Source organism: Apium graveolens, chromosome 8 (genome assembly GCF_009905375.1).
Source record: "Apium graveolens cultivar Ventura chromosome 8, ASM990537v1, whole genome shotgun sequence".
NCBI classification, from domain to species: Eukaryota; Viridiplantae; Streptophyta; class Magnoliopsida; order Apiales; family Apiaceae; genus Apium; species Apium graveolens.
The window spans coordinates 261360452-261373228 of NC_133654.1; the positions used below are offsets into that span (position 1 = coordinate 261360452).

Below are 12777 nucleotides of genomic sequence, written 5' to 3' on the forward strand. Positions count from 1 at the left end.
CAGAATTATTCCAAACGTGTGATATAGGTCTTGATGTCTATGATACTGATATGGCTCAAATTTAAGGATTAAGAATATATTACTAATCCTTAAATTTTAACTAATCATGAACACTGTCAACCTGTCATATTAACCTAACTTGATTACTAATAGATACTGCCTACCTGATTTAGTCTGATCAGTGACAATTGGGATATAAATCCTAATGATATAAATCCTAATTACATTCTATATATATTCAAAAATTAAGTATAGCATAATTTGAATACAAATTTCAAATGTTAAATATATGATAAACAAAGATTTATACTTTTTATCCATCTAATCATTAGCTTCTTCTAAAAATAGTCTACATAGTAATAAGAAAATTAGCATCAGAAATTAAAAGCCAAGTTGCCATAAGATAAGACTCAGGTATCCTAATACTCAATGCACATATGTTAAAGATCTCAATTCTGGATGGAGCCACAGACCTCATTTTCTTTGTTGGCAAACTGATGTTATAATATACAACTTTCTGAGATACAATCTGATAAAACCAAGAAGTTATATGAACTCATTCAATCGTGGAGCTGTACTGCAATAATCTTATCATTCCATTGATGTAAAGGAAACTGTCCACAGTCCACATTAGCCCATGAATTAGGGTAACTGGTACAAAATTGTGAATTAGTCTCAACATATACATGCATGATATAGTCCTCTCACCAATCCCCTATATCTTCATCACTAACTAACCACTACAATTTACACTTGACAAAAAAATGTAAAAAAATAAGATTCTACTCAAAAACAAGAGAAAGAGGGACAAAAAAGAGGCTGTGTAGTTTACTCATGCCAGCAAAGGAGCATGACTACACATCTTCTAATAATATATAATCTAGCTCTTTGTTGTCTCAATACTCCTCCAAGTCCTTTGCTTGCAATCCTTCTCTTGGATGCTCCCATACTATTGCCATTGCTCATCATCTTCATTTTCTTGATCTCTTTGAATAATAACACAAAAAGGAGTTTTGATCAATATGTGTAAGGATGTTGAAATTAAATTGAAGGGATTGTACAAGTGGAAGAGGGGTTCTTATAGGAAGGTGAAAGAAAGAAGTATACTTCTGTAGGAATCAAGTATGGGGCATCCAAGGTTATGCTTGGCTCACCAAACAGTACCTTATGGGGTCCTACTTTAACACTTCTGATTCCATAATTGATCATACATACATATTTTAGTTCATGCATTATGCATATGTCTACATGTATCTACTGTTGTAATCTTGTCATTTACTTTAACTTTATAATAATTGCATCCAGGGTATCATCCCACCGGTAGAGTCAAATGTTATACAACCCTATTCAAATGTCACCAAAGAAGTTGCAACATATATCACGAAAAGAAATACTAGGCATAAATAATTTCCCGTAAAATATTCTCAAAATTATGTGTATGAAATGATTATGAAAAGTTTTATGTTATCTCATTTTTTTGGAGTTTTTACGTCACCTAAATAAATATAGGTGAACGTATATTATATCTTTTACGTCGCTCTATCACCTGACGTAAAAGACCTTAATCATGTACGTTCTCCCTTCATACATCGTCTTTTTTCGGACGTATACTATCTATTTTTCATCGACATGAAAAGTCATGTTTGTGCCAGTATCAGTTCTCTTGGAATGTAATGTGCTTGGAGAAAAAATTGATTATACCTTGTATCATATCTTAACACCGACTTCAAAGAAACATGAAGATAAAAGTGAAGTCATTTAAAAACTGTAGCGGGAAAGAAACAGAGGAAGATGCTAGCTGGTTTACGATCGATCATGTCATCTATTTGACCATAAATGTATGTTGGGAGTGACAAACAAACATAGTGGGTGTGCCATTACAACAATAAGGTAGCAAATGTCTGCTATATAGATCATGATCTTCTTTCCAATGTGTTGTCGATGAGGTTATGTAATAGATATATATTTGTGTAGTTTCTACACATCAACCCCCATATGTGTAACCCACCACGGGTAGTTCAGTTGGTTGAGACTTAAGGCTTAAAACTGAGATTTTAGCCGCTTACCACCTAGGTGTCCCATGTTCAATTTCAATTGGACGCTCTAGGGGTTAAGGGTCATAGTGGTGTGTTGCTCTGAATTTGTTAGCCCTCTATTGAATTAGTCGAGGTGAGCGTAAATTGTACTAGACACCTGGTAATAAAAAAAACACACATATGTCTAGGTGACTAGGTGTACTACGTATGCGCGCTGGATCCGCCTCACCAGACAATGACGGGGCGGTTTGAGTTGAATCCTACATTACATGCACATCTTAATCAACTAAGAGCAGATTAGTGACTAATGAGGGCATCTTATCTTAATTGCTTTTTGACCTGTGTACACGTACGTGTGCTTGGTCTTGTGGGTTCACATACGGGGCGGGGGCACACAGTTGAATCGATGATCGGACAAGATGTCATATGATACATTGCATATAATATATATGTGGACTCTCATCACCCCCCACTGATTAAAGTTGAAGTCTGTACATGGTTTAAATTGGTGATCATGTAAAGGAGTTGAGGAGTAATGAGAATAAAAAGCTGTGTGAATATTTTCCAGTTCACTCGTGCACAAATGAATAATCTTTATAAGATATTTTCCGGGATAGTTAAGGTAAATCATATAATTTGTTTGTATTATATTATCGATTATTAATAATAATTAATATTTGTTTCTAAATGATTATCAGTTGGGATTATTATACGGACGCCGTCTGGATATACCACGAGAATGAGAATCAACAACGAGAATAGGGTTAAGGTTATGGGATGAAATCTAATTTCAAGGATAATGACATGTTTTATCGGGACACTATCTTACTTATAACGGAATTCACTAACCATGAACCAAAATCTCACTAAAATGCAACTCGGTTATAGAAAATGCCGTTTTTCTTATGAAGATATATATATGTTCTATCTTTAAATAAGTAAATTGCAATATATATATATTTATAAGTATTTTTTTGCCAGGTTTCTATGATAAAAATGAACAAACTACTAAATACTGTAATTTTTTCTCTCACTAATACAACTAAGTATCTCCCAAAGAATAGAAGAGCACAGCAGTTTGCAAATTGATAATTGTAGTACTATTACTTACAATAGTTCTGGACAATTGTCTCACTTGAAGAGTGCATGGCATTTCATCCACTCTCATACAAACTGCAACCAGTTTTAATGTTATAAGAACAATATTTTCAATTGTATGTCTCTTCTTTGGATGACTATGAATATAACTATAACTTGTACTTTGCTGAATGATTAAGCGTTTACATGTTTGTACTTTTTACAATTGGGGCAAGTGGTAACAAGTCCCCTGCATTCTGAATTTCTGATACTAGTACTAATCATTTTACAAGTTACAAACAATTCTGGGAATAATAGAATTTGCTACTTGCACAACTTATGTATGTACTTCCCTAATCATCACTGAATCTGATATCACATAGAAAATATTGACCAAGCTTGTATGAAGATGACATTTGCAATATTAGTTGATCCTAATAATCATCATTTGCAATATTTGCTTAATGTAATACTGAAACTAAAAGCAGTTAAAAGATCGATAAATCTAAGTAAAATATACATCTGCATGGAACATTTATGCCTTGTCTACTAGTAGTAGTTCTGTTGTTTCATGTTTTCCCATAAAATTACAACTTTTTTATATTACATAGATCTTCGAGTTCTTTTACATACTGAAGTTAATAAGGATTTGAGCACTGTACAATATCTGAGTATAGTTTGTCATGTATTTAGAATAGTATAATTAATTAAAATGTCTGCATGAAAAAAAAGAAAGAAAAAAGAAGAAGGTATATATACATTACTCAGTCCTCTCTAGGAATCCACCGGCTCCACCAGAGACTCTTTCTGCGCTGGTTCAGCTCACCCATACTCTCATTCAGTGTCTTCAAAATTTTTCTTTGGAAACGAAGTGCGGAAGCCAAAGCATTTCTCTGTGATTTTTCCTTTTTCTTTGGCTTTATTTCCTACCAAAAGATAAGATGCGGAGGGAGGTTAATAAAATGGCTCAACACCTTGCTGGAAAATAAGCGTTCAGTAAGCATATTTTGTTACGGCATCGTTACTATTAAATTATTTTTAGGGTGAGCCTTGCATACTTAACATCCTTTCACACAAAAGAAGGTAGCAATTATGGTTTTAAAAAATCCCTGTGCACTATATAATATATTAATCCATAATAGATTATTCTTTAGCAAAAAGAACGTAATAAACTTTTAGTTGAGTTAGAAACAAACTCTGAGGTTCTGAAGCTGTGCTTCTGTGAAGCCACCTTCCTTTTCTGTTCCGGACTTTGCCATTAACTGTATAATCCAGTTTGCAGCTTCCCCATAGTCTTGCTGTGTAGCTCGAAAGAATTGCAGCCTGAGGTTTTGCATGACGGACAGAGCCAAAAGGCCTTCGCGGACAAAATAAGGATGGGCTAAAGCTGTCTTTGCACTAGTTCTTTGTCGAGCTTTATACCGAACCATTGACGTTAGAAGCTCCCATCCTATTTCATTATCCAGTGCCAACAATTCAAATCCTCTTCTTAGATCAGGGCTTGCACGGGGCTCTACAGTCTTTCTCCATGAAAGCAAATCATATTCAGCTCTCTTTAGCTGACGGTTAAATTGAATAAGACTGCTATCTGAACGTAGAGCAGGGAATGCCTAAAAGAGACCAAAACCACTATGTTAATCAACAAACAATGTCATGATAGTTTTTCGTGATAAAATCTAGAATACCTAGCTGCGAATGATGAGTTGCACTATCTCAATAACCGATAGAAATAATAAACACAAAAGTACTCCCGATCCACATACATGAATATGTAACATGAATATACATGAGTACGTAACATGACCATAATTTTGTCATGCGCAATAAATCTAAAATGCCAGGTGAATAATACTTTCAGCACTGTTTGACCAAACTGTGAAAATGATACTACAAGCACAAGTGTTTCTTCTTCTAGCTAACATAGTGCATTGCATTGTTGGACTTTGTGCACAGTAGTAAATCTGTGTTGTATATCTAACTCCATAATGTAAATTTACTCCAAGAGATCTCACTTTTGTATTGGTGCACAGTTTTTTTCACTTTTTGCTTCTGGAATAAACATTTCTCAATAGCCTTAAACATGCACCATTCAGTGGAGCTTAGGCAAGATCATCATTTTGTTATGCATAAATACACTACATTATTGTGTCCGGGTCAGTGAAAAGTTCATCAATGTGTATCTAAGACCAAGTTGACCTGTGGCAACCCTGCTTTAATTGTACCGAAGTCTCATTTATAATGATATTTATGATCAATAGAGCTAATTTTACTCACCATTTGTAAGAAAATAAGACCAGTACTGTAGATGTCAAATCGATCAGGGAGATTCAACTGTAAAAAATTCATTCATAGTGATGGAATAAAAGGTTAGTCACCGGTAAATTCAAAGAGTTTCTACATAAGCTGTCAAAAAACAAGAGGGGCACCTGCCACAGAACAGGGGAAAGTGCAGTAGCAACAGGAGCTGATGGTGCAGATGGAGTTTGAGTGCTCATAATGTATTGCTCAGGTGCTGCATATCTGAACATGATAAACCAAAAAAGTTGGGAAGTCCATTTTATGAAAAATGCAGATGGAGTTTGAGTGCTCATAATGTATTGCTCAGGTGCTGCATATCTGAACTTTGGATAACATTGCTAAAATGGACTTCAGTAATGAAGTTGTTAAAATTCTATTTACTGATAGCACAATACCTATAGATTAAATCAGGAAAGTCAGATTTGGATAACATTGCTGAGAGGACAGGGAATATCCACTAAACTAGTAAAAAACACTACCCAGGTTTAGTATTTGGAACTTGAGAGACAATTGCCTTAACTATCAGACTTCATAGTTTCTTGCTAATCCATAAATGTGCTTTATAAAACCAAAAATTAATAGGGTCGTGGTCCCTAGCAAGCGATTGTTGCAACATACTTTCTGCGCTACACATAAGTTTTTTTATGTGAATGCAGGGGGCCGATAACCCTATCCATGCTTTAAATAAACCTTTTAGGGCTTTCACATATCCGCTCTAAGCAAGCGCCAATGGTATTATGGCAACAATCTCTTGCCAAGGACCTGTGTCCAAAATAATAATAATAATAATAATAATAATATAATAATAATAATAATAATAACAATAATAATAATAAATAATTAAATTATCAATGTATATTACACGGAGCCGAACACTGACTACGAGCACCAAAATGAACCGGTATTTCTGGAGAGGGAGAAGGAAAATATATACTCAACTAGTAAAAAAGTTGGGTTCAGTTCTCCTAGCTGGATATTCAAGGACAATCATCTTTACAATAAGACTATAATGCTGCTTGTCAATGCATATGTGTGCTTTATTCATTTATAACGAGTTGAACTTAATAACATTGCATTATTCTCAACAATGGGCTACAATTACTACACGCACTTGATTGTAGCCTAAATCAATATACATTTCAATAGAATTAACTTAATAACATAGTATTATTCTCAACACTGGGAAAAAATGACTACAAGCACTTGAATGTAGATAATTAATGTGTTCTTCAATTTATCAAATTATAAGCAATTGTTTACGTGTTTTTTCAAAAGACTTGAACCCATAACCTATGATTATACAGCAATAAATCCTAACATCTGGGGTACAATAACTTGTGCCAGATTAAATCTATTGTACGGTACTTGTTCACTTAGCAAGCTGCAGGAGGTTGTTCTGCCACTGCACCCTCTCCACCCAGCCACTCCCCCCTTGCATTATTCCTTTTCTTAGGAATATACTGTGTAAAGCTACAAAAAAGAAGAGGGCCAAAATCCAAAGTAACTAGTAGCAAACTAATTTGCAGCTTAAGCTGCCCCCAGATAGTATTCATCAGGTCAAGAACTGGAACTTCAAAGAGAAAATCATCTTAGTTATGTTCCTATTTCAACTGTGTAATTATATGCAAGAATCAGAGAGTGCCTAAGCTGTCTGTGGCAGAGACACTCGGTCTGTCAGGAAAATATAGTTATCTATGGATCTACAGACGATGCAAACAAATCGTGCATTTAAAGATAACAACAAGATAACAACAATGCTCTTGAGGATGTAAAGTACAGACATGGCTTCTGAAAATAGTTAACCTTATGCTTTTTCGCCAAACACTCAAGTCTTGAACGTAGAAAAAATGGATACCTTGGATCTAGTAGAAACTCCTTAGGAACGTAATTTATACCTACTCGCAAATCTGCAGCAGCTCCTAAATCGATGATTTTGAATGTTCGAGAACCTGATTTGATTGGGCAGTCTTCAGAAAAAATTTGCCAGTCAGAAAAAAAGCTCAATTAAAAGCTCATAGAGCAACTACCTTCAGAAAAAATGATATTTTGTGGCTTAATATCTCTATGAACAATCCCAGTCGAGTGTAGACTATCCAATGCAAATAAAATTTGCCTCAGAATTGTTTGAATAATCCTGTTCTCTCTTTCTATCCCTTTTGGCAAGTCTTGAACTTTTCCAAGAATCAGTGCTTCTACCTGTCAAAATTCAATGTCACGAGTTATTGAATTAGACATTTTACCAACAATATAAATCCATTCCTGTTCTCATGAATACGTTTAGACCAGTTATTTACATTTTTAGTCGTATTTCCTTATCAATTACTTCAGTGTAAAAACAATAATGAAAGATAATCTTCTGAAATTGCCAACGGAGAAAAAAGGACTGAAGGTACTAACATTGTAGGGAAAATCTTTACTCTGCATCAAATCGTAAAGTGTTGCTTCCCCTTCGAAACGCCATATAAGCCAATATTCACTTGTTTTCTTTGAAGAATTCTGACATGCAAATATTTAATATGGGTGAGTAAAACAAAATTAATAAATAACCTATGAGATTATTTCAATTAATTAGTTATTCCCCTTCGATATTGAATTTGCTATATATGGTATCAGTATAAAACATAATTGAGAAACACCTCAAGAAATCCGTAAACAAAATCAGCACAACTATTCGAACAAGCCCTACGTGCCCGTTCATTCATCCAAATCTCCACTGCACCATATTCTGTAGCCTTCTTCAACACTAAATCCCCTGCCTTTTAACCACCACCAAAAACAATGTACACAATATTACTTCACTGTAAAAGCAATTTCAAGAATAGAGTTGTGATCAAGTGACAATCCGCGAATTAGACAAAAACGATACTAATGCTCAACATTGTTATCAATATTCATTCACTTAATGACCAAATATGTAAGATCACATCTTTCTAAACCTTGTATTAATATTCATACCATCTTCAAGTCTTCAACACTAATCAATGATAAACTAACTAATGCAATAACAAAAAAAATACATGCCAAAGAAGCGTAATTTAAACAGGACATAAATCAAATACCTTCGAAGAGTCATTCTTCAACGATACTCTATAAACAGTACCAAAAGCTCCCTCACCCAATTTCTTACCCAAAACAAAATCATCCTGCCATGATCACAAAAAAATCCACATATCATATACCACCAATCATACATTCCAAGATTATAACATAACATGCATGTATACATTACCAAAACACAATATCTTTACAAACAAATACTTATATTACCTTTCTATAAGTAGGTCTAAAGAACCTCTCAACAAAAGCAAGAACAAACATATCCCAAAAGCCAGGAGCCACACCAGGAGTAGCCCAAAGATAAGATAAAGTACTCAAAGCCAAAATAACACCAGGAACAGTAATAGTAAGCTCATTTGATCTTGGCAATGTGCTTCTATAAATCATATCACCACAAGCCATGACTGTACAAGGAAGCCCAACTCCAACACCCAAAAAAACATCATGAAAAACATCCACAACAAGCCCAGAAGCACTTATTTGATGGGCTTTTGATCTTGTTATACTTACATATTTTTCATGTAATAAAGTTGTGATCTTGATCTTTTTTCCCAAGAATTGTGATGGGGGTTTTGAGTTGAGAAAGTGGAGCTTAACTGTGCCTAATCCAACTCCAGTTGCAGCAAGAGCTGCCATTTCTATGAATATTTAAGATGGTGAATGTGTTTTTAAGTTTGTGGATATACATATATTATTTGTGTCTTAGATTGAGTTTGCTGGGAGTTTGATGACCAGTAGAACTAGTTAAACTGAGGTTTTTTGTTTGGTTTGTTGACGGTTATTTCTGGTATTTTTGTGGTGGTGAGTGGTTTGATAAACTAGTTTAATCTTGGCCACTAATAATATTGTGGATTGGTCTTGGACCTTCTTTTTGTGGGTTTTATCATGGGCTTTTGATTGTACAAGTAAAATCTGTTAAGAAAAAAGTGGTAGTTGTTGTGGCTCTCAATGGAAATAATAATCCTAAAAAAATTGTGAGTTGGGCTGATGAATGGAAATAGATTGGGCAGGACTTTTACCGGAATTTGGATGTCAGAGTTGTAATATCGTGTATAAAATTATAACACCCATGCCTCGCATTAAGCATTAAGGAGATCTGAGACTTATGTTCAATTTATAAGGCAAAATACTACGACTATATGCACCAACAAATCATGATCTTTTGGGGGACTATGATGGCTAGTAGTTACCCAAGCTGGCTGCATTTGGGACAATAGTCTTCAGCTTATTTCGGATTCGGAATCGAGACTTGACCCGATTTTTGAAAAAGGCTCAGAATTTGACCTGAGTTGTCACATATGGTATAAGAGTATTTGGGACATTTATAGATACAAATCAACAACTAATGTGGACCAAATCGTTAACTTTTTCAGACTGACCTGTGGTGGGTTGTTGGGTCCGGTACACATTCGGTTGTAGGCTTAAATGTTATAAACGGTATTAGAGCCGACTTTCGAAAGCTTAATTCGTCAAGTTTCTAGAGGTAAGGACACGTAGACTAATGGTATTACCCCGCAATAGACAGAGATCTGGAGGCGGGAACACGAAGCCAGCCGATATTATCCCACAATGGCTAGAGATGCAAAGATCCGGGCCTATGGGCTGTCTGTTCGGCCTAACGAGGATTTCAAGAGTTTAAGTGGGAGAGTTTGTAACACCCATGTCTCACATCAAGGATATTTATGACTTCTGTTCAGTTTATAAGGCAAAATACTAGTACTATATGCACCAATAAATCATGATCTTTTGGGGGCCTGTGGTGGGCTAGTCGTTCCCCAAGTTGGCTATATTTGGGAAAGTAGACTTCGACTTATTTCAGACTCAGAATTGGGACTTGACCCGGTTTTCGAAAATGGCTTGAGATTTGACCCGAGTTGTCATAAATGGTATCAAAGCCGACTCTCGAAAGCTTGATTTGTCAAGTTCCCGGAGGCGGGGACACGAAGGATGGTAGTATTATTTTGCAAACGGAGATCTGGGGGAAGGGACACGAAGTCAGCCGGTATTATCCCACAATGGCTAGAGACGCAAAGATCCGGACCTATAAGCTGTCTGTTCGTCCTGACAAGGACGTCAGGAGTTAAGTGGGGGGTTTGTAATACCCATGTCCCACATCGAGAAGATTTGGGACTTCTGTTCAGTTTATAAGGCAAAATACTACTACTATATGCACCAACAAATCATGATCTTTTGGGGGCCTGTGGTGGGCTAGTCGTTACACAAGTTGACTGTATTTGGGACAATAGACTTTGGCTTATTTTAGACTCGGAATCGGGACTTGACCTGGTTTCAAAAAAAGGCTCGGAATTTGACCCGGGTTGTCACGTTTGGTATTAGATCTCTGCTCGGCCTGAAGTGCAGTTGCACTGCACGGGTTCCGTATGTGGTTTTATGAGATCGACGAGGACGTCGATCCTATAAGAGGGGTGTTTGTAACATCCCGCATTGACAAGTATAAGAGTATTTGGGAGCTTTATAGATACAAGTCAATAACTAATGTGTACCAAATCCCTAGCTTTTTTCAGACTGACCTGTGGTGGGTTGTTGGGTCTAGTACGCATTTGATTGTAGGCTTAAATGTTATAAATGGTATTAAAGCCGATTTTTGAAAGCTTGTTTCGTCAATTTTCTAGAGGCGGGAACACGAAGGCTGGTGGTATTATCCCATAATGGACAGAGATATGAAGGCGGAGACACGAAGCCATCCGGTATTATCCCATAATGACTAGAAAGACAAAGATCTGAACTTATGGGCTATATGTCCAGCCGGACGAGGACATCAGGAGTTTAAGTTGGGGAGTTTGTAACACCCCTATCCCACATCGAGGAGATTTGGGACTTCTATTCATTTTAAAGTAAAATAAATGAGTTGGATGAAATGTTAGGTATATATAAGATTATTTGGTTATAAAATAGAATTATCATCAGAGTACAAATGTTATTTTAATACCCAAAACCACTTTTGGTGCCATATTATAGTAATATATATAATCATTTTGCGTATAGGATTGAACTTACTCTAACAAGAATAAGGATTATGATAACATATAAAATGAGACTTTAGATCAAATATGTGGTTCATCCAACTTTAGAAAAAGTTAAAATTTCAAATTAGAGAAAACAACAAAGCATTGCAGGCGAGATTGTACGAAATAGGAGGGGTAGAGAGAGAGAGTTAAAACAATAAATACGCACGAAAAGTAAATTCACTCGTCCATTTCACTGAAATATATGCGCATGGAAAATTATAATGAATTCTAAGTGATAAACTGAAACTCTTTTTTTCCTAATTAATTTATAATGAAAATTGATGTATAAATATGACAAAAAATTGCTAATGAACAAAAATGATTCTAAATGTAAAAATTTGCAAAAAAAGGACTGTAATATAAGAATCCTATTACAGTATCAAATCAAACATATTAGAAAGCTGCAAGGACTCCAATATAACCAATATTATAAAGGAACACATAAAACATATTTCAAACCAAACATATCAGGAAAATAATGCTTCCTCCTCCTCTTCAGGATAAATATCTTACTCAATTACATTTTTGTAGCAGCCTTTGTAGTTGCGATTGTAGTGTTAGAAATTTTCGTAGCCGCTTCTTCCCTTGGGGCTTTTGCACAACCCAAAAAGTCTCAATTAAACCATTTGCTTCAGTAGACGTCAGTAGTTGAACGAGAGGTTCCGTATATTCTAAATGTGATAGTGACTGATGTTCTTTCTTAGTTGTATCCCCGGTTACATATTTCTTCGATGTAACAATATTGGCTCGTGAAGCACATTGGCCTTCTCATCTTTCCCTCTCTTAATCATACATGATATTAGGTACCAAGGTATATATATATATGACTCAATTTATTGACAAATTTATCAAAAAAACTATATACAAGAGGATAGACATACTTCTTCTTTGGATTTATCTTTCGAGAATGAATTTCTCACTTCAGCAAAGAGTGTAAGAAGATTAAGGAATATAGGCATCATTGAGGGAAAAAAAATCTTAATTGTTTCTCTTTATTCCTTAATTCTAACAGCTCTCTATTTTCATAATCCGTTAGAGGCAGTGGAGGGGTAAATTGAGCTCCTGCGATTCCACATAATGTCATATTAATCACTAAATAATTTTTTAGATCAACTAATTACCAAAATTAATTTGTAGTAGTTGATAAGTGGGTATAAACTTCCACTTGACTTACTTTTTAGCTACAAATACATGAAAACAATAGTTAAAAAAATTATCAAATGATACCCGTTTAAATAAATTCTGAATGTAATAAAACCAATATTATACATATATATGAG

The 12777-nt window shown here is 35.2% G+C and overlaps 2 protein-coding genes across 2 annotated transcripts; both read right to left on the reverse strand.

Moving 5' to 3' along the window:
- Positions 1–288: 288 nt before the first annotated feature.
- Positions 289–1109, reverse strand: LOC141678140 (small polypeptide DEVIL 4-like). The gene has a single exon (XM_074484384.1). The coding sequence runs from the start codon at positions 973–975 to the stop codon at positions 829–831; it is 147 nt and encodes a 48-aa protein (XP_074340485.1). The 5' UTR covers positions 976–1109; the 3' UTR covers positions 289–828.
- A 2742-nt stretch (positions 1110–3851) lies between these two features.
- Positions 3852–9227, reverse strand: LOC141677283 (serine/threonine-protein kinase STN7, chloroplastic). The gene is made up of 10 exons (XM_074483140.1): positions 8679–9227; positions 8471–8554; positions 8048–8167; positions 7809–7907; positions 7439–7607; positions 7267–7360; positions 5540–5633; positions 5388–5444; positions 4310–4723; positions 3852–4039 (listed from the first exon to the last, which is right to left on the reverse strand). Exons 1-10 carry the CDS (start codon positions 9102–9104, stop codon positions 3878–3880), a joined length of 1719 nt encoding a protein of 572 aa, XP_074339241.1. The 5' UTR covers positions 9105–9227; the 3' UTR covers positions 3852–3877.
- Positions 9228–12777: the final 3550 nt, after the last annotated feature.